We start from the raw sequence: 27706 nt of genomic DNA, 5'->3' as shown, positions 1-27706 counted from the left end.
TGAATGAGCCATGAAGACCAAACTTCCCTCTCACTCCTAGAAGTGGCCCCTACTGGTCATTATTGAAGCAAGTTGGTGGCTCAATGTAAAAAACCCTGCACTGCAGCTGTCCAGGCCATTATCTGTTCTGTGTGTAAATAGAAGACTTCAGTCTCCAGAGCTGACGGGCTGGAACTTTCATAAACATTTAAATGGATTTTTGAATGGAGAATTTAAGCAAAGATCACACACAGCACTTGAAAGGTTCATAGTGACAACTGGATTTAAAAGAAGAGAGCCAGGGAAAAAATGTTGAAAGTGGCTAGTATAACGCCATCCAGCTCACATGTTCCCTCTCAGCCAATCAGAATGAAGGATTCTGCTGAAGGCGAGCAATATCAAGAAGAATTGTTCTTCCCTCTTTTGCAGAAGTTTTTAAGCTGAATCGCTGTGTCTTTCATGGTAAAAGAGTCCTTGGTATTAGACAGTTTTATTGTGTTTGAAAAATTGAAATATAGGGTGCTTTGGAAACTTATTTATCTGGCAGAACCTCGCTGATTCTACTAAACTCACAGAGCATTTTCTTGTGCTTTCCCAGCATGTCCTTTGTAGCCCTGCCAAGCTCCCTGTGTTGAGTGGGTGACAGCTGCCATTTAATAGGTTGGCTGCTGACTCGTGTGGTTGACATGTGGGGATATGTTGCATCTCTAGTGTTGTCCTAAGTACTGTATGGACGACTGTAGGTTACCTTTAAACATTCTCAGGAAGACTAAAAGGGGTTAAAAAGCTCACCTGCATGTCTAGTAACATAAGGGGTCTGATTTTTCTTTGCCATTCACTTTCTATAGTCATTTACACATTTGCAAAGTGCGTATGAAATGCTACTGTGCAGAATTGGTGAGGATTCTTCTTGGCTTTCTTCTTGGCAACAAAAAGAAAGCCAAGGAAAGTGTGGGCCCCTTAATGAATGAGGGAGGCAACCTAGTGACAGAGGATGCGGAAAAAGCTAATGTACTCAATGCTTTTTTTGCCTCTGTCTTCACGAACAAGGTCAGCTCCCAGACTGCTGCGCTGGGCATCACAACATGGGGAATAGATGGCCAGCCCTCTGTGGAGAAAGGTGGTTAGGGACTATTTAGAAAAGCTGGACGTGCACAAGTCCATGGGGCCGGACGAGTTGCATCCGAGAGTGCTAAAGGAATTGGCGGTTGTGATTGCAGAGCCATTGACCATTATCTTTGAAAACTCATGGCGAACGGGGGAAGTCCCGGATGACTGGAAAAAGGCTATTGTAGTACCAATCTTTAAAAAAGGGAAGAAGGAGGATCCTGGGAACTACAGGCCAGTCAGCCTCACCTCAGTCCCCGGAAAAATCATGGAGCAGGTCCACAAAGAATCAATCCTGAAGCACTTACATGAGAGGACAGTGATCAGGAACAGTCAGCATGGATTCACCAAGGGAAGGTCATGCCTGACTAACCTAATCGCCTTCTATGATGAGATTACTGGTTCTGTGGATGAAGGGAAAGCAGTGGATGTATTGTTTCTTGACTTTAGCAAAGCTTTTGACACGGTCTACCACAGTATTCTTGTCAGCAAGTTAAAGAAGTATGGGCTGGATGAATGCAATATAAGGTGGATAGAAAGTTGGCTAGATTGTCGGGCTCAACGGGTAGTGATCAATGGCTCCATGTCTAGTTGGCAGCCGGCGTCAAGTGGAGTGCTCCAGGGTCGGTCCTGGGGCCGGTTTTGTTGAATATCTTCATAAATGATCTGGAGGATGGTGTGGATTGCACTCTCAGCAAATTTGTGGATGATACTAAACTGGGAGGAGTGGTAGATACACTGGAGGGCAGGGATAGGATACAGAGGGACCTAGACAAATTGGAGGATTGGGCCAAAAGAAATCTGATGAGGTTCAATAAGGATAAGTGCAGAGTCCTGCACTTAGGATGGAAGAACCCAATGCACAGCTACAGACTAGGGACCGAATGGCTAGGCAGCAGTTCTGCGGAAAAGGACCTAGGAGTGAAAGTGGACGAGAAACTGGATATGAGTCAGCAGTGTGCCCTTATTGCCAAGAAGGCCAATGGCATTTTGGGATGTATAAGTAGGGGCATAGCGAGCAGATCGAGGGACGTGATCGTCCCCCTCTATTTGACATTGGTGAGGCCTCATCTGGAGTACTGTGTCCAGTTTTGGGCCCCACGCTACAAGAAGGATGTGAATAAATTGGAGAGAGTCCAGCGAAGGGCAACAAAAATGATTAGGGGTCTGGAACACATGACTTATGAGGAGAGGCTGAGGGAACTGGGATTGTTTAGTCTGCAGAAGAGAAGAATGAGGGGGGATTTGATAGCTGCTTTCAACTACCTGAGAGGTGGTTCCAGAGAGGATGGTTGTAGACTATTCTCAGTGGTAGAAGAGGACAGGACAAGGAGTAATGGTCTCAAGTTGCAGTGGGGGAGGTTTAGGTTGGATATTAGGAAAAACTTTTTCACTAGGAGGGTGGTGGAACACTGGAATGCGTTACCTAGGGAGGTGGTAGAATCTCCTTCCTTAGAAGTTTTGAAGGTCAGGCTTGACAAAGCCCTGGCTGGGATGATTTAATTGGGGATTGGTCCTGCTTCGAGCAGGGGGTTGGACTAGATGACCTCCTGAGGTCCCTTCCAACCCTGATATTCTATGATTCAGCCCCACTTTGCCCAGATGTAAATGTCAGTCCAGGGTGCAAGGCAGGGGAGAACAAGGCCCCATGTGTAGGCTGCCTCCCAAATTAACCTGAGGGAATGCAATCTCTTCAGATTGTGCCGTGGCCCAAGATGCACCAGAACTGGGAATGTGATGCTGACTATAAATGGAAAGTGAAACTGACCAGTTCAGTTTTACTGTCCAAACTGAGTGAAGGGCAAAAGTTTAACCGATATCATCAGTGCTGAAAAATAAATTAAGATCATTACAGCCCTTTCACCATTAATATTCTAAGGGGTGATAACACAAGGATAGACCTTTTTTAAAAAAAAATGATGGCTTTGGTCTAGACTGTGTCCCTTTTAATTACCAAGTGCCAGCTGCTAAAGCATTTCCCCATAGCTCTAATTGAAACACAGGCCAGTTTACTAATTAGCCAAGATTATAAGGGGAATGCACACAAGCAAATTGCTTTTTCTGTCAATATTTCTTTCTTCTTCCTACTGAGTCCTGGTACAACATGAGCAATCTCTTCCCGCCCAACCAGGTTAGATGGCAAGGTTCTCTACTCCCTAAGGCAGGGAGCCACACACAGATCAGAGGGGTGGAGTGGGGTGGAGGAGCAACATAGGATTTCAAGCAGGGCTGCCTGTTTTCAACCCATGATGCAGCAGCCTTGTGTGAGGGCAGTGTACAATGGAGCTGGGAAAGTAGGCAACTTCCTCAGCATATACCATCTCACTCTGTATGACCATCTGCTTCAGAGAGACTGATGCTTGAGGTTCTTTGCTCTCTGACCCCCACTCAGTGTAAGGAGAGGGGGCAGATTCGGTGTGGTGTGGTGCAGCCCAGGAACAGGTTGGTGAAAAGCTACCTTTACATTTCCCAGAGTCTGGGTTTCTCTGGGGTTCACCTGCACTGCGGAGTGCTCTGGCCAATTCCCCAAGAGCCCACCCCTCCCCTCCGCTGCCTGATTCTCTATGTTGTTGCTTACAAAAGGGAAGCAATGTAGGATACCTATGCCACCCCTGCTCTGGGGACTCTTTCACCCCTTTGAAGGCCCCCTTTATTCTTCCAGAATAGCATAAAGGGGTGCTAGTGTAGGAGAGAATGTGCCCCAGAGATACTCAAAGCTCCTTTTAAAGCAGGGGCCAGGGTGACAAACCAGTATGAGCAATAGTGTCTACAGCAGATGGCACGTGCTGGATGTGAGGGGGAAATGGGCACTGCACTACAAATAAACTCTGCGCTGAGTGACAAATCCTCTTTAACTTCCTCGTAGGAAGCAGAAAGAGTCCACGTTTCACTGCATGTCCTTCATCAGGGCTCAGATGCGCTCTATTCCTTTTCCTCATTGCAGTTGTAATAATACTTTGTGCTTCTATAGCAGCTTTCAGCCGAGGATCTCAAAATGCTTTGCTAATAGTGTCTGGGTCTCACAGCTCTCTTGGGAGGGCAAAAAGCAGAGATGGGAATATGATTGAGGTCTCCTGACTCCCATTCCTGTGCTTTAGCCATAGACTCTGCTTCCTCTCCTAAGCAAGGCATACTACAGTAGGCCCAATGAAAAGGCTGTAGATGAAGGGTACTGAGGTAATGTGATGCGGGACAAAAGCCAACAAGTAGGGAGAAGCAAAGTTTTGAAGGCCCTTAAGATGAGGATAAGGAGCTTGAATGTGGTATAATGGAAAATGAGGAGCGAGTGGAGGGATTCAAATAGAATGGAGACATAGAGTGATGGTAAGGAAGATGATCTTAGCAGCTGAGTTTTGTGTGACAAGAGAAGGTGATGTGGGCTCTAGGGAGGCCAGAAGGTCTGTTACAGCAATCAAGATGGGAGAAGATGAGGACATGGTCAGAGGGAAAAGGTTGAATTTTGGAAATGCTACAGAGGCTGAAGGGGCAGAATTTGGGCACAGCCTGAATATATGATTCAAGGGGGAGGAGTCAAAGATAACACCCAATAACAGGCCTGAGTGACTGGAGGATGGTGTTGTCAAGAGTGACAGAGAATGGCGGGAACAGAGAAAGTTTGGATGGGAAGATAAGCAGGGACCATGGAGGCAGGAACCAATGGAGGCAGCATGTGCCTCGCTATTCCAGAGCTGCCAGGGACCAGTTCAGCCCTCAGCATAGGCTGGGGCAGCCCTCTGTTGAACCCCAGCCACCATGAACTCTGTAGTCCTATGGCAGCTGAGGAATAGCGAGGCAGCAGCATGCCTGTAATTAGAAGAAAACAAGCCAGTAGTGAGAGGTGTCAATGGAGACAGGTTGAGAGTGGACGAGGGGAATGCAATGGGATGGTTTGGCACATGGGAGTATGGTTGAGTAGAAATGTATATGGTATAATTCCAGTTATCTGAATTTCTTCTATCCAAAAATCCTAATTATCTGAATCTATAGCATGTCCCGATGTAGCCCTGCATCTGAAGAAGTGACGTTTTTACCCACGAAAGCTTATGCTCAAATAAATCTGTTAGTATTTAAGGTGCCACCGGACTCCTGTTTGTTTTTGTGGATACAGACTAACACAGCTACATCCTGATAATTGACATCCATTTATACAAACACCCAGTTATCCCAAAGTTTCAGGTGACCCCCCCCACCCAGGCCATTCGGATAAATGGGAGTGTACTGTATTTGGAGCTGAATGGCTTTGGGGCAACTCATCTGAAAGGTGGGTGGGAGAGAATAGAAATGGGGCATTTCTAACTACTGGGTGGGAGTAGAAGGAAAGTAAATTTGAAACAAATGACATATGAAAGTGAGAAGAGAATGAGAATAGAGTACCTATCACAGGGTGACAGGTTTCAGAGTAACAGCCATGTTAGTCTGTATTCGCAAAAAGAAAAGGAGTACTTGTGGCACCTTAGAGACTAACCAATTTATTTGAGCATAAGCTTTCGTGAGCTACAGCTCACTTCATCGGATGCATACTGTGGAAAGTGTAGAAGATCTTTTTATATACACACAAAGCATGAAAAAATACCTCCTCCCACCTCACTCTCCTGCTGGTAATAGCTTATCTAAAGTGATCACTCTCTTTACAATGTGTACGATAATCAAGCTGGGCCATTTCCAGCACAAATCCAGGTTTTCTCACCCCCCGCCCCCATCACACACACAAACCCACTCTCCTGCCGGTAATAGCTTATCTAAAGTGACCACTCTCCCTACAATGTGTATGATAATCAAGGTGGGCCATTTCCAGCACAAATCCAGGGTTTAACAAGAACGGCATTGTAGGGAGAGTGGTCACTTTAGATAAGCTATTACCGACAGGAGAGTGGGTTTGTGTGTGTGATGGGGGGGTGGGGGTGAGAAAACCTGGATTTGTGCTGGAAATGGCCCAACTTGATTATCGTACACATTGTAAGGAGAGTGATCACTTTAGATAAGCTATTACCAGCAGGAGAGTGGGGTGGGAGGAGGTATTTTTTCATGCTTTGTGTGTATATAAAAAGATCTTCTACACTTTCCACAGTATGCATCCGATGAAGTGAGCTGTAGCTCACGAAAGCTTATGCTCAAATAAATTGGTTAGTCTCTAAGGTGCCACAAGTACTCCTTTTCTTATCACAGGGTGAGTGAGTGAGTATGAATTCTGGGCATGCATCATGGCTAGAATAGAAATTCTTTGCTAGCTCATGTGGTAGAAGCTGTGGTCTTAGAGCATGAGGACTGAGCTCTATCTGCTGTGCCCTACTGAAGTTCAGAAAGCCATGGTATGATAACCACCTAGATGCCAAGGGAGCTACTTAGAAAACATGGTAATGGGCGCTACATTCCTGGGATTGTGGTATGTTGCTTGAAGCCTAAGGATGAAAAACTCCAATCATGACGACTTGTTAAAGATTCCCTGATACTTTTCAGAAGCTGAAGGATGTTACCGCTGGTGTCCTGGCTTCATTCCATACTAAGTAATTGCATTCTCCCTACCTGCTGTAATCCCTCCCCCCATTTCAATTAGATGCAGTGTTCTTCACTTCCTGACTTACACAATTTTGTGGAGCTCAGTTTTATTTCCCATCCAAAAATCACACAGACGTATCCTCTTAGCCTCCACAGCAATAATTCCTACAAGTGAGAGTCTCAACAGAGACACAGATACTCAGTATTTTCTAGCACATTAATCAAATAACCATCCAGTTGTTTCCTTATGTGTTTGAAGCAGAGGCATTGTCAAATGAAATGATTTTATAGATTACTCTCTCCACTTTTCAGATGGAGAATTTAGCAACGTCGTGAACATAAAGTCTTTTAGGCGAAGATCAATGTCTATTCATTTCATCTTCTGCTGCTTACTCCAGAAAGTCTCATGCAATGTTAAGTTGCTCCTAAGTGGAGCTTGCCCTCCCTCTGGAGTTCTGAAACCAGCGATTATTATTAAGCATATATTTAAAGCAGGAGTGCCCAAACGGTGCCATCTGAGGGCTACATTGGCAAGTGCCAGAGCCCAATTTATGTTTGATAAAATAGAGGAGGTAGCAGATGCCCTTATTGTCAGTATGGATGTGTGACCCCTGGTGACTACAGAGTCCAGCTTGCCATGCTGCATCCTGGGCCGATTGACATTGATTGGACTTCCCCTGAAAAAGCTGAAGGCAGCCATTGTGGGACATTACAGGCCACGCTTTGGCCACCCCAGATTTGAAATCACAGGTTGTGCAATCTGCACGTATGGTTTTTAGAGAAGAGATTTGTCTATATATTTAAAAGATTAAAACTCTTTCAGGGGTAAAAAAGCTACCCAGCTACAAAAGCTCCCTATGTCTATGCTGAGATGCTGCAGCAGCCATGCCCTTTCAAATTCTGCACGGGCATGCGGCGACGTCTCTTCCCTCAGTCATTCAAGAGCAGGATGCTTGCAGTGTCATGCTTGGAATCTTACCTGAAGCTTCTTGTAAATGTGAAACGTATCGGGTCAGCTGATCTGGCCTGGAAATCTCACAAGAACAAGGGATCTCTGGAGAGATTGATGATGCTTTCTGTCTGGCCAGAAATAGCTCTGTCACTCTTTTTTTGGTGTCTGTGCCTCCAGGCCCAGTCTGAACCCAGGCAGGAGAGGTTAACTAAACTTTTCTAACCTAAAAACATACAGAGCCTAATTGAGACCGGGGGAACTCCATTGAAGTCTGAATTAAAAAGCTTCTTATACCATATCTGACTTTGGCCCTTGAAGGTTCAAGTTCATTTGAGTCTGTCTGAAGGTTTGTGTGGGTTCTTGGTTTTGAAGACTGGTTCATCAGTCCCTGATGCCTGTCGTGGTATTTAAAGGAGGCTTTTGATTGCCAGGACAGACTTTTGGGTAGCCGTTGTTATTCTCAGCTGCCCAGCTGTCAGAGGTACATCTTGTCCATAAAAGAGCTGTCACACAGAGGGAGAAAGGACAGGAAGTATCCCCTTCCCATCCCACAGTGCAACTGAATCAAAGGTTTGTGAGAGAAAGCTGCCCAGTTGATCCAGGTGCTCCTCAGATCTCACTCTTTCCATGAAGGTGAATGCATTGTCGGGCCTGTTACAGTGAAAACCCCCTTGTGCCTCAGGCTGCCTCGATTAATTTCAAGAGACTGTCACAGTATTCTTGCAGCAAATGTTCCCGAGCCTCCCTCTCCCACTTGCTCTCTTCCTGTCGGTGTCCTTCTGTCACACCTCTCACATGAACACGAAGTTTTCCCAGAGTGGTGTTATGCTCCAGTCTCTCTGCCCATCCATCTCCCTGGTTCTCCATGCATTACTAGGAAATAGCTGTCAGGCCAGCTGCAGCTAAGATACAAGTGACAATATTGCAATATGCAATTTGGCCTTAGGAAAATTAACCAGAGCAAAGTGTGTGTCTACAGTTCAATTTGCTTTTATTGAGAATGAAAGGTACCCCGGAAACGGAAGTCTTCTGTAGTTACAGAACATGTAGCCTGGGTAGTGGCAGTGCAACGCTGCCCTGCCAGTGCAATTGAACCCAGACCTGGAGTAAACACCCTCCTAGGGTGAGAAAGCATTTCAGCCTCTGTATAGTCAGCCTTTTTGCTGAAGTAGTCAGAAAGGGTGCCAGCCATTTGTGATGCAGGTGTTTATCCACAAGGAAGCAGACCGATGCATTTCATGTAGGCTGCTGAGCAGCCGTCAGATAGTAATAGCTTTGTGAGTACTAAGATGAAATATTATATAATACATCACCTAGCCCCAAAGCCATCCTTTCCCCTGAACATTGACCCTCCCTGCACTTTCAAAGAAGCTGCCCCTGAAAACCTTTCATTCTTATCCCTTATTTTCTGCTTCACTCCCCTCTTCCTTGGACATCAATTAACAAGACTGTAAAAACATCCTTGGACCCAAGCGATACTTGAAGAAGATAGGTGGGCTCTGTTAAAGTAATCCACTAGCCCTGTACCTTCTGAGACCTCCAAATTGGTCACAAGTGAAATCATTACGGGGGTAGGGGTATGTCTCAGCTGAGTCTCCGGGGGCCAGATTAAGCTTTGATCTAAGTGGGTTAACTGAAGTTAATTAAGTTGTATCTGCTTACACCATGAGGTAAATTTGGCCAAATCTGTGTGTGTTACAAAATTACTATGCAAAGTAACGTGTCTGTGCTCCTGGCTCCTCTAATCTGAAAGGCCTTGATCTTTTCATCTTTCTCCAGTACATCCATTCAGGTGGAATAGGTATACACGAGCCTCTTACTATGAGGCACAGGATAAAACATTTCCATCTGATCTCATGTCTGTGGTAAGAGGTAGGCATCAGTGTGTGTACTTTACCCTACTGTCTTCTCACTCTCTCTCCAGAAATCAACTGACAATTTGCTCTCTTTCTTGAGATCCCAAAATGGTGCCAGTCTTGGCTTTACCTTTGTCTTTTACTGGGTGGGCACAAAAAGGGTATGCCCTGTGGTTCATAGCAAGGCCTTCAGGGTATCAGCCACACGCAGTGAGATCCTTGTGTGATTCACCCAGTCTCCTGGAGACTTTAGGGATATGAATGGCCTGACAAAGAGGAAGCACTCTGACGTTCAAGCCCTCCAGGTCATGTTTGGGAGTGTAAGTGTCTTATCAAATTCTTGAGAAGAGGAATCCGTTTTCCTTGGGATAATAACAGTGCCCTTAGTCTTCTGTTTAAGAGCTAGGAAAAAGGGTGTATTTTCTGAATTCAGCGTGTAGCAAAGGGGAAACCATCATTCTGCTGGATTTGTTACAAAATTCAAAGCTCTTTTTAAAAAAGGGGGGAGGGCAATTTAAAGCTTGAGGGTTCAGTAACAATCCAATCTGTAGCCAAGTTGAGTTGATCTAGGAATTCAGACGATTTGCTCTCTTGGTTACGTTGCTTCAGAGATTTTACTGACTTTCCTGAAGCCAATTGTTGCCTTGGAGTTAAACTTTAATGTTGGGGAAAACTTGAAAATCTGTCTGTCTTCAAGATCAATCAAAGTGTTCTTCATAGTTTCCCTTGGCTTTTTTACTTCATTACATTTCTTTTTTAGCCAAGGTTTTTTTCTTCCTCACAGCCAGCTTCAGTCTCAGTGAAGTCCTAATGATTGCTACATTGCTAATATCACAATAATTTCCGTAAGAGCTCATACATTAGTGTATCAATATTTTATATGCATCCTGGAGACCTAATTCCTCTATCCAGAGAACAGGTTCATCCCAGACAGCAGCAGTGTAAGCTTTTCACACACCCTGCCTCATGCAGAGTGTGTCTCAGACCCACCGTTAGGAAGAAGAAGTTGTTTAGTTTCCAGGGTCTGTTGAATTCTGGGTGCTCTTTTTAAGCCTTCCAGCATAGTGACAGAGGTGTGGGTTGTGATTTTGTCATACCTCTCCACCAGATTGATTTTGTGTGGGCTATTGAACAGATGTCAAATGGTGGTAACTTTTGATCGCTACTGAACTTGGCTGGATTTGAATGAGCGGCATTAAAGATTATTATTTTCCTGCAGGATGACTCAGAAGCAGAAGCTGGGTTATGAGGGAAATGGTTGTTATTTGCAAGCATATAACCTATATAGTGTTCAGTTTGCCTGCTTGTATGTTGTGTGCAGGGACCATTTCAGCAGCTCGGATCCAATTTGAACGAGCGCAGTGTCATTCAAGTTGATTTTTTTCCTGTAGATGCTAGTCAAGAATAGGGGGTCATCATAGATTGGGTTTTAATTTAAAAACCAAAAGATGCAATACCCATACAGCATGTGACTCAGTAAGTTTGTAGTATGAAAACCAACTAAAATCAGCTGTATTATATGACTGACTGAGTTACCTCTGATGCTGTACTACCGCTCTCAGAGAGCGAGCTATTGGAAAGGACAGCAGCAGAAGCAACACAGGGCTTGGGAGAGTGGGAGCAGCCTGCAACAGGGATACCATACCAGTTAGTCTTCAATGATTAGAAAACAGGAACGCACATAAGCACAAGGTAAAAATGATGACCAGGGCAGACAATGCGAGGGACCCTGACTCTGCAGCCACTAAGTTACTCTTGCCTGGTGAAAGGAGTAAAGCCTAAGATGGGATCATGTGGCTAAGGCCTCATTAGCTTGCTGGGGATTGCACTTAAAGTTTCATCCATTTCTTAAGACACAATTGTTCTCTGTCCACATCCTATCCTTTTATTGCCTTGTGCACTTCTGAGTAAAGGAGCCAGCATACAAGAGTCTTGAGATTATAACCTTTCATGATGGCTAACTGCATGTAACCTATAACCTTGTTTGTTCCCATTCTTAGCCTACACTCACGCTTGAGGCAGAATGCATCATGGAATCACAGGGTTAGAAGGAACTGCAAGGGTCATCTAGTCTAACCCCTGCCAAGATGCAGGATTTGTTGTGTCTAAACCATGCAAAACAGATGGCTATCCAGCCTCCTTTTGAAAACCTCCAGTGAAGGAGCTTCCATAACCTCCCTAGACAGTCTGTTCCATTATCCTGCTGTTCTTACAGTTAGGACGTTTTTCCTGAAATTTAATCTAAATCTCCTGTGCTGTAGTTTGAACCCATTGTCTCTTTTCCTGCTTTCTGTGGCAAAAGAGAACAACTTTTTAAGGCAGACTTTCAAGTATTTGAAGACCACGACCATGTCTCCCTTCAATCTCCTCTTTTCCAAACTAAACATACCCAGTTCCTTCAGCCTTTGCTAGGATTACTTGCATTGTTGTACACACACACACACACACTTATCAAACAGTTAATAATTAAAAGAATGTAAAGGCTACAAAAAGAAGCACCCAAAAACCATGAAATGCTCAACTAATATTTTCTCTATGGAATTCTATAGGTGGTGGATATTTTGGTGGATATTTTTTTTAAAGAAAATCTCTAAAGAAATCCTTTCCTCTGGAATTATATGCTAGACAGTAATAGAACACTCTGTACTTTACAAAATGTGCATTCAGTAAGTCATTGCTTCATTGAGGGCATAATTTTGAGTATTCAGTTTGCAGAGGAAGAGATCATATAAAATCAGGCATTCCACAAACACCCTCAAGAGATCATAGTCCACACACACTTTCTCATTAAATGAGAATTTCTCCTTGTCTTACATATTCATGCATAGTATCAATGGAACGCTGAGACGCTGTTTGTAAAACCTGTTCTCATATAACAAAAACAAAACAAAACTTTGTGCATTCATGAAGTGTGTTTTCTAAACTCTGAGAACTTGGACAAATCCAAATGGATTCATACTGCGCCCTAGAAAGGTACATCAATGAAGCAGAGACTGTCTTTCACAAATTTCAGGCTTCTAACCTACTGGTGCTGTTCAAAAGGACGTTACAGAAATTGTTGTAAAATGACAAAATTGTACTTTTTTTTTCAACTCTCTGTATATTTGAACTATTTTGCTCAATTTTTTCAAAATATTCTCTCATGGGCTGAGGAAAAAACCTGGACAATTTCAGCTTTTAAAAGTGAAAATTCATAAAAGTTGTAAGTTAAGTGAAAAAGGCCCACTGGAATGGTAACACTCAGGCAGTGTTAATGACCAGTACACCTACACACTGTGGATGGATTTTCAAAACCTGTCAGAGTTAGCCCATCACTAGCCACTTTTGAAAATCCTAAAAGAGAGAAAAAGATCATACAGACAGATCAGATGTAGATCTAATCCACAGAAAACTGAAAAAACATTTGCAGAGTGTCATGGGCCCAGTCAACATTCAATTAAAAAAACAAACAAACCCACCAGTCAACCTGTGTAGGGCCCATGTGCTGCTAAGCATTTCCAAAGACGCGTAGACAGTATGCCACAAAATTATTGTGAAGAAGTCTCAGCACAGTACTCAGGTTTTCATCAGAGACACCTTGTTTAAAATCCTATGGCCTTCAAGCTGCGTTGGTGGAGACTGAAACTGTCCAGACAAAGGAGATGAGACTGTCTAGCATTAATACACAATTTCTGTACAGCAAGTGATTGCAAAAAATCAGGATGATTTAATGTAGTAAGAAGGATTACAAGTGATTCCTCTTGCATATTTGTAATGATGAAAGACAGTGAAAGCTCATCAGTATCTATTTTTCTTCCTAGCCTATAATATGAAATCAATGGATGACTAAGAGGGCTAGATCAAACTGAGAACCACTAAAAGGAGCGGCCTTCCACGGTGTAGTCGGACTGTAGAACCTATTAAGCGATAGGTCATTGAGTCAAATGCTGCGGCTGGACATTTGTAGGAGGACTAGATAGTCTTATGATGCTTACTAATAGCTGAAGGTATGCAAGCTAAAGTAATGAAGTTTATCAAACTTCATGCTTCATAGTGTACAATGGTCACTTGCAGGTATCCAGAAGGAGTCTTCCCCCAATGTTACAGCATTGTATAACTGGCAAATGTTCTTTTTCCTCTATTACTCTTAAGTGAGGCACTTTTCTGAGTCATTACCCAGCAGGCATGGCTCAGTACTTACAGTATTAATCCTGGTCTGGCTGTTGACGAGGTGATATCATGGGAACTCTACGATATAGCCAGGTCTTTTGATGACAGCACAATGCACTTTGGCAGGGGCATCAGCAGAGTGGTTCGGGTTGCAGAGGCACTTGAGTGCAGGGCTGAACGCTTGTCTTTCTGAAGCACTCTTGGGTTTTAAGAAGCGGAAGTAAATTTAGTGCCTGGTGCTTGTAGTAAGTTGGCTGTGTACAATTTTGATCTATATGCAACCAGGACATTAAGACATGAACAGAGAGCTGCAAGACCTCCGAGATAGTGGATTGAGCCTCTTATTTTTTTCCTTCATAGAACCATAGGGATTTCCTGAATGTTTATGAATTTGTGGTTTATTTATTGAGTTAGAGCCTGATCTTCCGGATGGTCAAGTCAACACACTCAAGTTCCATCAAAGTCCATGAGAGTTCTGTGGAGGAAGCAATACCTGCATAGTATTTAGAGATAACTTAAGTGGTAGCTCCATAGAAAACACTGATAACTGACCAGTGACACCAGCTCATTCTCTCATTACAGGAAAGTAAATAATTCCTGTCATCTTGGTTGAGGAATGAAGAGGCACCAGTGCATTCCACTGATGAATATTTCCAAAGCCAGCTGACTTTGTTGGTGGAATATATGTTTGTAGTGTAAGCCACGGTCTCTAGTTTATCTCAAGGTTATTATTACTATTATTGAGTGCTGACATTGTGTTTGCACTGGACAAATGTAGGAGATTCAGTCCTTGCCCTGAGGAGTTGCAATCTAGAGCAGTATGACAATACTTTCCAGTTTTCTAACACTGTCTATCCAAGGGTCTGAATGCACATCGCAAACATTAATGGAGGAAACTTCCCAACATTCCTGTGAGTGAGGTGTTAATAACATCAGTTTACACATGGGGAAACGGAGGCCCCAAAAGCTACTTACAGAGATAGGAACATACAACACAGATCACATGATTTCCAGTCCTGTGATTTAACTGCATGACTTCTCCTTCTTTTCTGCACACAGACACAACAGGTTAGACGCATTTAATATACCATGTGATGGTCCAAAATTGAGGAGGTGTCGGAATTTTGCAGAGATCATTGTAGGAGGACTGTGCAGAAGAAGCGTGTGTGGAGGAGCGAATTGTTTGGAGGTTAAGTCATTCACAGGCTCAGGGCCCATCATATGGTGAATTAGCTAGTTGGCTTAGTCTTCAGAGAGAGCAAGTTGGCTTAGTCTTCAGAGAGAGCTGACCTATGGCTAGAGGAATGTAGGGCATTTGCTACAAATTTCTTATTTCAGAAATGTTAGGTGGAGACAGTTCCAGATTTTAATTGTAACTGCTGTTCACAGAGCTTGCCTACTGAGGGCTTTCAGTGTCTCTGCAGTGTTTGAGAGCCCTGAATTGTATACATACACATATTTATAATGTATAAACACGTGAGCATAGATAATATAAATATAATATATGAATGTCAATGCACACATAAACTGCTTTGCATTAAAAAGTGTGAGAAATTGCACCAGAGTCTGAAAGCATGAGCTCCTTTTACAGTGAGAAGGGAGGGATGTGATTTCATATAGCACTTCCTGCCAGTCAACAAGAAAAAAAGCAAAGTGCAGGTATAATTTACACCCTGAGGCAATCGAGAGCAACACTAAGTGAAAGCAAAACAACACAACTGGCTAAGCCTTCAAGGCATGCAGAGACTGAATTGCGCTCGCTCTCTCTGTGTGTGTGTGTGTGTGTGCGTGTAATTGAGGGAACAGGGACACAGACTGGGAGCAAATCCTTCATCCTTATTCAGTGAAGATGCTCATGGAATTCACAAGCGTTTTGGCTGTATAAATGTCAGAATTTGCCCCAGAGTCTGCCCAGCACAGCTTGTGGGAGCTTCCAGAGGAAGATTGTCCAGTAGAACTCTGATTAGCCAGATTAACCTACTAAATGCTTAGATTGAGGTGATTAAGTTGCAGTATATTCCCATGTGTACAGGGGGCAGGTTCGTTCACTCCTTTTATGGTTTCCTTGTTGAAAGGATGTTTTAGGCCAAATTTTCAAACCTATGAGCAAAAATTGTGCCTGTGAAGTAAGTGTGTGTGTGTGTGTGTACACCCACTGATAAACTGTGTGAGAAAAGCATGCACTTGTGTGTGTAAATCAGGTGTAAGGCAGAAGGATTAGTTGCCTTGCAGTTACCCATTTTGTTCTGCCAATGTAAATACACAGGAAGGGGAAGTAATTTTCTCTCCAGGGCCACTTTGAGCCTATTCAAGGGGAGTAAACTTTGACTGTCTAATTTTCCTCTTTTGTTTCTCTTACCCTCTCCCACCCTTGCTTTCCTATCCTCTCCTTCTCCTTATGACACTTATTATTTTTCAATCCACAGCAAAACAGTTCACATCAAGGTAATTGATGATGAGGAGTATGAGAAAAACAAGACTTTCTTCATTGAGCTGATGAGCCCACGCATGGTGGATATGAGTTTACAGAAAGGTGTAGTACTGGTCCTCCAGACTAATGTTAACATTCTTCTTTCCTCTTCTCTTTCTTCTCCTGCCTTCTTTTCTCCTCTGTTTTTTTTTCTTTTTCTGTGATTTTTTTGTTTTCCAGTCGCTCTGTCCTTAACACTGCTGTGCACGCACAAACTTGTCACATGGTACCTATGGGGTTTTAGCCAGATGGGGCACTATCCTGGGAGGGACCTTGGGAAGGGGACAAGATAGAGAGACTGTGTGTGTGTAAGCGAGAGATTAGAATACCACCCCAGCATTGTTGAAATAGCTCTTGGTGGGGTTTTCTATTGCTCCCATTGGCTGGAAGGATTGGACCTTCTGCGCAGTTTGCCCATTTGTGCAGCTTCAGTAGCAAAACATCTACAGGAAACATACCCAGATTCCTAGAGGAGCTGTCAGCCTGCCTCAGACCCATACTAATAAAAATACAAGAGTCAAAGCCCACATGAAAGCAGCACATTAGTTCTCACAATTTTTAGCCTTGTAGCCCCTGCCCGAGAGCCCGGCCCCAGCTGACCCGGGCTAGCCACGGCCATGCTGCAGGGCTTTCATCCCCAGATAGACCTACTCAATAGGGGCTGGTGAGTAATGTTTATTAAACAGTTAGAAAACAACTAGAAGCAAGAAACTAAAATATCTGTTGTTTTTAAATAAAAAGTGGGAGGTAAAAAAACCACCCAGTCCCCTCAAAGCCAAATGAGAGCTCCCCCCTGAATGGACAGCCCCCTGCCTCATGAACGCCCGTGTGTATGTGTGTATGTATGGCTTTCTCTCTGTCCTGCTCCCCACCTCCAGATCCAACATCTTACCAGTTATGAGAGGGTGGGAGAAGCAATTGGTCCCTCAACTAAAATGTGTTTGATATCTTTGTGGCTGTTTTGCCCTTGGCTATTTCTGACTGGTCAATTCTTAGTCAGCTGATGAGATATTATTACCATGTGACACTAAACTATATGTGCTGCAGAAGTCACCTCCCACTAACCATCAGCAAGGTCCAACCCTCCCCTCCCCCTTCACTCCCTTGCCCACCCCCATCTTCCTCCTCTAATACTTTCCCACTCACCCTAAGAGCAACTACTACCAATGCGCCATATCCAGCAAACAAAACACTGCCCAAGGCAGCAGCAGGAATGGACTGCATGTGAGAATGGACTGCTGCTGCGTCCGCTCCAACCAGCCAACCCACTGTACATGGCTGTCTTTCTTGTTGTCCCTACAGGAAGACCGTAAGGGTTAAAATAGTAGATGAGGAGGAATACGAAAGGCAGGAGACTTTCTTCATTGCCCTTGGTGAACCGAAATGGATGGAACGAGGAATATCAGGTGTGAGATCCTTTTTAAAAACAAACCAAAAGCAACCAAACCCCAAATCCAAAAAAGTAACCCCTTCTTCTCCCTCCCACCCAACTTTTCTTCTCCTCCTCCCCCGTTAGATGAATCACCTTTTATTCTTTTTCCTCCTGTATTCTCGCTCTCACCCTGTTTCGGTGTCATCTCTGCCTTTTAGAGCCTAGCTTATTTCTGATCCTCCTTTTGTGCCATGCTTGGGCCTCGGGCCTTATTAATATCATCAGTTTTGATTGGTTTTATTTTGTTTTGATGACATCTTTGCTGCTACCCCTTCTCTCCCCCTAATGCCGAGACTGAAGGGAGTGAAAAAGAACCGAAAAGAATGTAGTGCATGGCTATCTCTTCAACTCCCCTCTTCAGTACTGTATGTCCCACAGTCCTTCCCTCCTTTGTCCCCAGTCCCTTATGGTGCAGCGTTGAATATTGTTGTTGGGTTCCTCTGAGTCTTTGCTAAAAGCCTGTCCTGCACAGCAGGGGAATCACAGTCACAGTGTTTTGGTTTTACAGTAATAATACTTTGCACTTCTCTAGCTTTTTTTCATCCAAGAATCTCCAAGCACTTCACAAATATTCATTCATGGAGCCTCACAACACTTCTGTGAGGTAGGTATGAAGCCTTATTTACAGCAGTAAAATGAGGCACAAGGTGGTTAAAGGACTTGGCCAAAATGACACAGCAAGTGAGTGGGAGAGCTGGAAAAGAACTCAGACTCTTGAGTATCCAGTTTTACCTGCTATACTATACTTAAAAATACCTGTATCTGTTTACCTGCCCACACACTCAACCTCTTCCTGTGCCACTGTAATAATCAGTGTGTCTTACCATCACCACAGTGGCTCAGGATCTGGCCCACTTTGTGTAATTTTTAAACATAAGCACCTAATGAAAGGATATCCAGATCTCCATTTTGGTATCTGAGCTGGGACCCAGGCAGGTTGATGTGCCTGTCTGAGCGTAATATGGGCACAATCCCATTTTAGGTGCTCCTGTAACAAAGATGCCAAATGGGGCAATTAAGTATCATGTGATTTTAGACTCTTCAAATATATCAAGAACGAGATGATTTCATTTGTCCCAGAGGGTGGCTATTAATGTAAGTCTAAGTCCCACCAGAAATGGATTCTGCTTTGGATGACTTGTGTTTTTGGGGGTGGAATGCATCCCTGCTGGACTCTTAACGTGAGTGCGTCCAAGGTCACCGAGAATTCCTCTCAAGGGCATGCCATCAGTGTCACACAGTGCAGAACTGGCTTAAACAAATGAGGGCTCCCCGGAGAAGCCATCTGATGGAGCCCCATCCTTACAAAGCCTAGGCTTTGTTGTGCTACCTGCCCAAAGCAACTCCTCCAGCATAGGGTTTACACAAGGCTGGTGGAGAGGAACAGCACTGGTGTGTGTGTGTTTGAAGATGGGGGCGTAAGGAAATAGTAGACGTGCAATTTCTGTTAATCAGAAGGAGGGCGATCCTTCTCTGTGCCACAGCCAGAGTCACTACAGACGGGGACATTCCTCAGCGGGCAAGAGCTGTTATTACCTCTGAGCCCTGTCAGAATGAGGGAGCTTATGCTCCACACCAGGTGCCATGGAGCATGTATTACTGTTATGTGTGTTGCAGTAGCTCTCGGGGGCCCCACTCAGAATCAGGGCCTTGTTGGGCTCAGCACTGTGCATGTGTATAGGAACGCATAAGTAACTCTGGAGAACCTGCAACCTAAATAGACAAGACAGACAAATGGCAGCAAACTGACAACGGGTAGACAAAGTACTAAAGGTACATGTCTTGTCAGCTACAGTTTTCTTCTTTCCCCAAAAAGTTCTCCCTATTACTGAGCCAATGCTCCCGTCTTCCACGCTGATCACCCCACGGAAATGTTATCGGTTATCATGTGCACTGGGTTGGTGTTGAGAGGCCAGGAATGCATTGTGCTAGGCACTGTGGGAACACATAACAAAGACATGATCCTTGTCCAAAAGAGCTTGCCATCTAAGAATGTAGGGGAATGAGGGGGGTAGTGTGAGGTAGAAGTACCCAGTCAGAAGGCCCCTTTGTCACAGAAAATGCCTAATGGCCTCCTGGCCTCTCCCATCCCGCTGTACTTCTTGGTGGCAGCTCCAGCTGCTCTCCCCATCCCTACTCCATGGAGGGAGTTAAGGAGGCTACCTTAGAGACTCCCTGGGATGGGAGGAGAGGCCAGTGCAGCCTCTCCAGTTCCTCTGCAATCTTTGCATAGGTAACTCAACAGGGAGGGAGGAAACAGGTCACATCCCACCAGTATTTCAGACTGTCCCTCGTGGAGTGGTTCTCCATGTCTCAGGGGCTCAGTCTGAAGCCGGTGTGAAACAATAGCTCAGAGAGGTATGAATTGCCCCATTCATCTCAACTGGGTGATAACTTTTAAATCTGTTCTGGTGGGGCCCCCACTAACACCACCACACAGAGGACTCTTGGCGTGGGCACTTCACTGGTGACACCACCACATGATTTGGGTGAGATGGTATCACCCAGGGTCCCCCAGTGAGTAGATGGGGGCTCCTTTATCTGGGCGGAGGGGACATCCAGCCTGCCCCCCAAAAAAGGAGTAGTGGTGGGTCCCTTAGCAGGGCAACTCTTGGGTGGGTGACCCTGGCCATTACCAGCCCAAATGGGGTCAGGTCCATGATGCAGGACCAAGGCAAGCGGGGATCCTCATGTTGGAGTGGGCCTGTCACCTTGGTTTGTCTTCATCTGCCCCTGCGGACAGTACAGTTCTCCTCTCGTGCACATGTTCTGAAGTCCTTCCGCTTCTTCTCCTCCTCACTACCAATGTAGAGCGTAATGGGGAGCAGTAGAAGAGGCACTGTTGGAAGTCAGTGGAGAGGAACTCAGCAGGACACTGCTGCACCTGTAGTGTCAGCCATTCATACTTGGATCTAGCTCTGCCATAGCTTCAATCTGGCTGCAGAGAAAGGACCGAGGAAAGTACAACAAGAGAGAGCTCGCATAGGACTCTGTTCACCCCCACTCCTGTGAGAGGAAAGAGGAAAGACACCTTACATGTCAGGCAGGGGCTTGTGATAAAGGAGCAGGGCTAGTAGGTAGATGGCATGGAAAAAGCTGTGACGAGACAGGTGAGGGTCATGAGGAAGAAAAGAAAAACACTGTGATTTTTTACTCTGAAATGTAAACCCATTAGGAAGAAAGGGCATCAAGATCTAGGGCAGCAGCAGCAGAGGCTGAAGCCAAACAGGTTTAATTCAGTTCCAGTGAAGCAAGGGCCAGGCTGGTTAGTGACAGAGCAATGGCTTGTTGAATTTGCGAGTCATCTCTGACCACCTGAATTTTAAATTCTAGTTAGGTCTATTTGGTGGACTCATCCCAGTCCCATGTGTACAGTCTGTCTGCATTGCCAAATCACCATACAGTTAAGCACAAGTTTACTAGGGCCTTAATAGTAAGGGGTGCTGAAAGTTAGTACAAAGGTGACTGGCAGAGCAGCAGAGGGGAAGCTTTCTCAGTATCTGTCAACCTCCAGACGTTTCCTGTAGCCCCTCACTTCTATGTAGTACTGCCTGGGATGAGAAACATCTGCCTGGTGACAGGACATGACGTGATTCTTCCCTTGTTGAAATTCCTTTTGTTTCTTATCCCACTTACACAGCAGCTTCCTCTAACCAGGGAACCATCTGCCCATTAACAAATCTCCAAATTAACTTAAATTGGACATTGTTTACATTACCATGACGTTGTGTCATGTGACATTGTGACACTGGTCCACAATGACATGTTTCTTCTCTCATTTACACCAATGCAAATTGAATGTAACTCCATAAAAGACCATGGGGTTAAATGGTGTAAAACAGGTACAAATGAGGGCAGTGTCAGACCCTGAGGTCGGCTGGACAAACCCTAGAAGGCAGCTGCCTGCCTCCATCCCAGCATTGAAGCACCTATCATCACCTCCATTTACCAGCAGGACATGAGATACAATAGAAGAGGATGGTGCACTTGTCCATTTATGAGGATTATCTGCAAATTTCCAAGAAACATGTCCACAGAAGAGGGAGAGATGAACACATTTCATTAGCCCCATTAGGGTGTAGCCAATGCAAGGGCTCAGCACTTAAAAATAAAGGGAAGGAAAGAGGGTTTCAATGTATTTGTACACTGTCACCCTCTTAATCCTATGAAATCTCAAAAGATTCCATGTACTGTAGAGTGCTCCCACAAGAGGGCACCATTTGGTTGGCTTTGATGAAGAATTAGATGGCACATAATGGTTTTGGATATAGAGCACCCAGCATTGATGTAGTGCAAAGTCCCCTACTGACATGTGACAAGGTCAACACAGACACATGCACCTGTGAGGCAGACAAACAAACACATGCAGAATCATTCAGTGACAAATATGCGCGCACACGCACACACACATATAATTATGACTTGTATTATCACAGCATCTAGGGGGCCCCAGTCATGGCCAGGACTCCATTGTGCTGGGCACTATACAAACAGAGAATAAAAAGATGTAACCTCTTTGGTGACAGAGTCTAATATAAGACAAGAGACAACACAGGGATACAGACAGACAAGGGAATACGAGGAAACTGTGAGCCAGTATTGGTCAGCGTGATAGACTACACCCTCCTTGCCTAACTGTTGTCAAGAAAAAATGAGAGTCTTAAGGAGGAATTTGAAAGAGGATAATGAATTAGTTTTGCTGATGTTTACAGGGAGCTTCTCCCAAGTGTGAGGGACAGCATGGGCAAAAGCACAGATATCCTTCTCTGCAAACGTAACCAGTGGATGAGATAGCCTGGCATCAGGGGCTGATTGGAGATGAGAGTCATCATCTCGATAGACAGGGTGGGGATAGGCCATGAAGGGTTTGAAAGCACCCACATACTTATGAAGATATGCACACACAAAGACACGTGCAGATACACACCGCCACAAGGAGAAGCACACACACATGTGCATGTACATGCTAACACATTCAGGCATGCAAATTTTGCAAATGTGCACATTCATGCCGGCATATACATACATATGAAGAGCAAATGCAACGGTGATGGGTGTAATATAAAACCTGTATATTTTGGGGGGATGTGGGGATATGCAAACTTAACCACATACATGTAGGCACATGCTGGCATATGCAAATATGTAGATGCTCCATGCAGTTACACATACAAACATATACTCACAGAGACCTACTCAAAGATGTGCATGCACACACACAAACATGCATGTTGATACCATTTAATATTGAAGTCTGTCAGTACAACGATCACTATTGTCATCACGTAGCATGGGTCTTAATGACTCACAAGGCCACTGAGAGAAACAGATTCAGCCACTCTTGGCAGGCCCAGGTAAAGTTGTTTTCGATTAAGAGTTTCTCTTTGTATATTCTGCTGGCATATTTGTACCCAGCACACGGGATGTGGTTTTCTTCAGCGTGTGCCCTTGTGATTGGTGCCCTCCATTTAGCTCTATTGCATGCAGGCTGTTCCCAGCATGCTGACTGTCTCACACTTCTAGATTGTCTTTCAAAGTGCCTTCAGAGCATTTCTTCTGGCCTCTGTGGGAGCACGAGCGTGTCCCTTGAATCAGCAGACTAGAAAGTAATCATAGAATCATAGAATATCAGGTTTGGAAGGGACCCCAGAAGGTCATCTAGTCCAACCCCCTGCTCAAAGCAGGACCAATTCCCAGTTAAATCATCCCAGCCAGGGCTTTGTCAAGCCTGACCTTAAAAACCTCTAAGGAAGGAGATTCTACCACCTCCCTAGGTAATGCATTCCAGTGTTTCACCACCCTCTTAGTGAAAAAGTTTTTCCTAATATCCAATCTAAACCTCCCCCACTGCAGCTTGAGACCATTACTCCTCATTCTGTCATCTGCTACCATTGAGAACAGTCTAGAGCCATCCTCTTTGGAACCCCCTTTCAGGTAGTTGAAAGCAGCTATCAAATCCCCCCTCATTCTTCTCTTCTGCAGGCTAAACAATCCCAGCTCCCTCAGCCTCTCCTCATAAGTCATGTGTTCTAGACCCCTAATCATTTTTGTTGCCCTTCGCTGGACTCTCTCCAATTTATCCACATCCTTCTTGTAGTGTGGGGCCCAAAACTGGACACAGTACTCCAGATGAGGCCTCACCAATGTCGAATAGAGGGGAACGATCACGTCCCTCGATCTGCTCGCTATGCCCCTACTTATACATCCCAAAATGCCATTGGCCTTCTTGGCAACAAGGGCACACTGCTGACTCATATCCAGCTTCTCGTCCACTGTCACCCCTAGGTCCTTTTCCGCAGAACTGCTGCCTAGCCATTCGGCCCCTAGTCTGTAGCGGTGCATTGGATTCTTCCATCCTAAGTGCAGGACCCTGCACTTATCCTTATTGAACCTCATCAGATTTCTTTTGACCCAATCCTCCAATTTGTCTAGGTCCTTCTGTATCCTATCCCTCCCCTCCAGCGTATCTACCACTCCTCCCAGTTTAGTATCATCCGCAAATTTGCTGAGAGTGCAATCCACACCATCCTCCAGATCGTTTATGAAGATATTGAACAAAACCAGCCCCAGGACCGACATTTGGGGCACTCCACTTGATACCGGCTGCCAACTAGACATGGAGCCATTGATCACTACCCGTTGAGCCTGACAATCTAGCCAGCTTTCTACCCACCTTATAGTGCATTCATCCAGCCCATACTTCCTTAACTTGCTGACAAGAATACTGTGGGAGACCGTGTCAAAAGCTTTGCTAAAGTCAAGAAACAATACATCCACTGCTTTCCCTTCATCCCATTCAATCTTTTAGGTAATCGCCATTCAGGCTGTCTAGTGGCCAGAGCCAGCACATTTCAGTTGTGCTTTCACGATCGTAGCATCAATGCTAGTGATTTGGGCTCACCCAGATGCCTTGTTATCCGGCCAGTTAATTTTAAGAATTAAGTAATAGGCAGCACTGATGAAATGCATCCGATGACTAATGTGGTTTCAATGCATTGTCCACATTTCACAGCCAGAAAGCACAGACGATAGAATGTCAATTGGCACATAGGTGCATAAGACAAGCATTTACATGCTTAAGTGAAGACCCCAGGGCAGGATTTGGATATCTTAATTTGGATCTGGATCTAGGTTTGATGCCTTGTGCCATTGAAATTCCAAACTCTGTTGCTGAGCAAGCCCAAGTTGCTGCTAGCTATATGAATTCAGTAATTTACCATAACTGAAGGGATGCTACTCAGCACGATACAGGACACAATGTTCAGCAGAATATAGTCAATCCTTACTTTTGGCTAAACTCTCCTACATATGTACCAATAGAAAGAACCAGCGAAAAATATATCTCTATTTTATTTACTAGAGCTGAGGCTTATACTGGAGAAGTCTTAGTCCATTGATTGGCATCCCAGTTTACACTGGAATATGTACCTTTGCAGGCTCATATATCAGAGCTTGGTATCTTTGTGAGGCACCGAGACACAAACTCATGAAATCTATCCCATCCCTTGTCCCACAAATGCTTTTTGCTTGTTGCATGAATGCCAGAGGGCAGACCCAGCTCCCATCAGTTTACCTGTATCTATCACAGCACTACTGTGTGACTGAAGAAGGCCTCTGCCAATCCATCTGCCCATCCCCTATTCCCTGTCCACCCCATCCCCAAAAATAAACTAAAGTGATGAATGGCCACTGTGGCAACAGCTACTTGAACCCACTTTGTGCTTTGATGGAGATCTTCTGGCAAGTGCCAGTGTTCAGCTGGAACTGTAGGAACTTAAGAATTGCAATACCAGATCAGACTGGTCATCCAGCTAGATCAGGAACCTATTGCCAAGAATGCCCAGTATGATAGCTGGTCGAAATTTTTTTTTTAAGCCGAAAATTTGGTTTTCGACTAAAGGAAAATGTTCATGGAAAGTATCTGATTTACTTGGAATTTTATTTATTTATTATTTCATTGGAAAACCGAAAACTGGGAAGCAGGACATGTTTGGGGTTTCAGTGGAAAATTTTTCAGTTTTTTTATGAAAATCCATGGAAAGAAAAACATTTTCTGGCCAGCTCTAGCCAGTACTAGATATCTCAGTGGCAGGTGCAAAGATTTGTGTCGTGAATGACTATGGGACATCCTTCCCCTAGCTGGTGGATGTTTTCATTATCCATATAAATATCTAATACAGCTTTTTCCACTAAATAATTTTGTGTCACCTGCAACATTTGTCCCCTCTCTTCTCAGTCCCTTTTCCTGATCATTAATAAATATATTAAACAGCCTCACTACTGGTGTGGAACCTTGTGGCACCTAACTGTTAACCTTTTCGCCCTCACGGAAATAGACTGATTATTCCTATTCTTTGTTTCCTGTCCCTTAGGCAGTAAAGAAATGATAAACTTTACTTTACACTCCAGGGCTACTTAGTTTCTTGAATAGCCTCTTGTGAGGGACTTTTTCAAAGACTTTCTGAAAGTCCAAATAATCATGTCATGTAACTCTCCTTTATCAGCTATTTTGTCAATATGCTCAGAGAATTCAAATCGATTAGAACAGAGTTAGTGTTGGTATCTTGCCAAGGTCCTGTGATGAAGGCTGATAGCAATTCAACAGGGGCATATCAATGTGCAAGGGGCACCAATAAAGGTAACTCTCACTTCAGTTTGGTAGTACTGAAGTGGATAAGCAAAAAACTAATAGGAAATGTGCATTTCCTGCCCAGGAAGTAAGGCCAGGGGGATGGGGAGGAGGGATGTTGGTTCTCTCCATTCTGCCACCTGCCCCCAAGATTTCCTACTCTTGTCTCCCTCTCCTTTTCCAAGAAGCTAACTAATGGATTCTCTTGGCTGCATCTGTTCCTCTTATTTGTAGTGACGGGGACCAAATCCCTGTCAACTGAGCATAGCAGGATCTAGAAGCCTCCCAGCATGTTGAGCCACCTGCCTGGCCAGCCTTCTGTCAGGACCTTTCGAGTGTCCCTCTTCATTAAAAGGTGACATCTTTTGGTTTCACGGTTACTCTCCAGGTGGCTCTGTTGTCACAACAGCTCACAATTCAGACCTAGGTATTTTGCTACTTACACCCCTGCAGCGCCTCTCTGGGTTCAGAGAAGTCCAGGATGTCTGTACTCTGGTCACACATCAGCCTTAACAATTTTTGTGCACTCCAGGAGCAGAGCTTGGTTTCCTTTTTCTGGGATCCAATTCCCACCTTTTGCTTACTCTGTAGTTAACCCCAGAGTGCCACGCAGAGCACACATTTGGAGTTGTGAACAACTGCAGATGAGACCACTTTGGAAGATTCCATTTGATGTTGCCCAAGTGTGGGGATCATGCTTGGAAAATTACAAATTCATGCGGGTTATTGAGAGCCCTGCTTGGGACAATTCACTTCACAGCAGATTGGCAAAAGACTGAACTTCAGGGATAGTAGGTGAATGCTGATTTTGGACTATTCCACTTTACAGAGGGGTCAGAATACTTCTTGGAAGCTTCATGAAAAGTTGTTTACTGCAAGATATGCCTTCACAGCAATTTGAAACTCAGAATCCCTCTTAGAAGATTCTTCTTCATGGACAGTGGTTTTGGAACCCTATTCCACCCTTCCTAGTGTAACCCACACATCTTCTGGGTGTGATGTTCTGTCCCATCTAGTGGCACCGAGACCACTTAGAGAGAGAGAGATTAATGAGTTTGCTCTACAGCCTTAGCTAACAGCCAGTTGCCTTTTAGCTCATGCAGTAGAGGCTCATGCACTAAGCTCCAGAGGCCCCAGGTTTGATCCTGCCTGCCAACAACCAGGGTCTGTCGGTGTTACACTAGCACGGAGCAGGTGGGATGGATGTGTCTCTTTCAGGGATCCATTTAACAGTGGATAGGCCAAGCATGGAAGACTCCATTTCGTAGAGAGAAGTTGTGGCCAAGAGTCGTAGTTGGAAGGTTCTGTTTCATGATCAGTGGATGGGAATAGTTCTGGGAAATTTTAATTTCTTTTTCCAAACAGTCCTCTGTACCCCATCAAAAATTTACCTTGTGGGATTATAATTTTGCCCTGCAATATAGTGACAGAACCAAATTTGTTTTGACAAGTCTCCCGATGAAGGGAATGGGTCTGATTTTTCTCCCTTAAAGTCACGGAGTTTTGCTATTGACTTTAGAGGGAGCCGAATTAGGCCTAATGCAGTAACATTTCTGACTTGTTTAACTTGCTCAAGGACATGTTTAGTTCTTTATGGTTCTTTAAGGAAAGAGCACACTCCTGCTTCCAGTTTCCA

At 44.5% G+C, this 27706-nt stretch overlaps 1 protein-coding gene across 4 annotated transcripts in view; it reads left to right on the top strand.

Moving 5' to 3' along the window:
* The window catches only part of SLC8A3 (solute carrier family 8 member A3), a 197212-nt gene that overhangs the window by 128335 nt on the left and 41171 nt on the right, over positions 1-27706 (top strand). For 2 of the 4 annotated variants that reach the window (XM_048853161.2, XM_048853164.2), the window contains one exon: positions 15966-16072. In XM_048853161.2, the coding sequence (XP_048709118.1) occupies positions 15966-16072 (107 nt within the window). Of the gene's footprint in view, positions 1-15965; positions 16073-17311; positions 17416-27706 lie in introns of all 4 variants that reach the window. The other 2 variants (XM_048853163.2, XM_048853162.2) reach the window with 1 other exon arrangement.

The sequence above is a fragment of the Caretta caretta genome, chromosome 6 (assembly GCF_965140235.1).
Source record: "Caretta caretta isolate rCarCar2 chromosome 6, rCarCar1.hap1, whole genome shotgun sequence".
Classification (NCBI taxonomy): Eukaryota; Metazoa; Chordata; order Testudines; family Cheloniidae; genus Caretta; species Caretta caretta.
The sequence above is the reverse complement of the archived record's forward strand: the minus strand, read 5'-3'. Positions and strand labels throughout refer to the sequence as shown.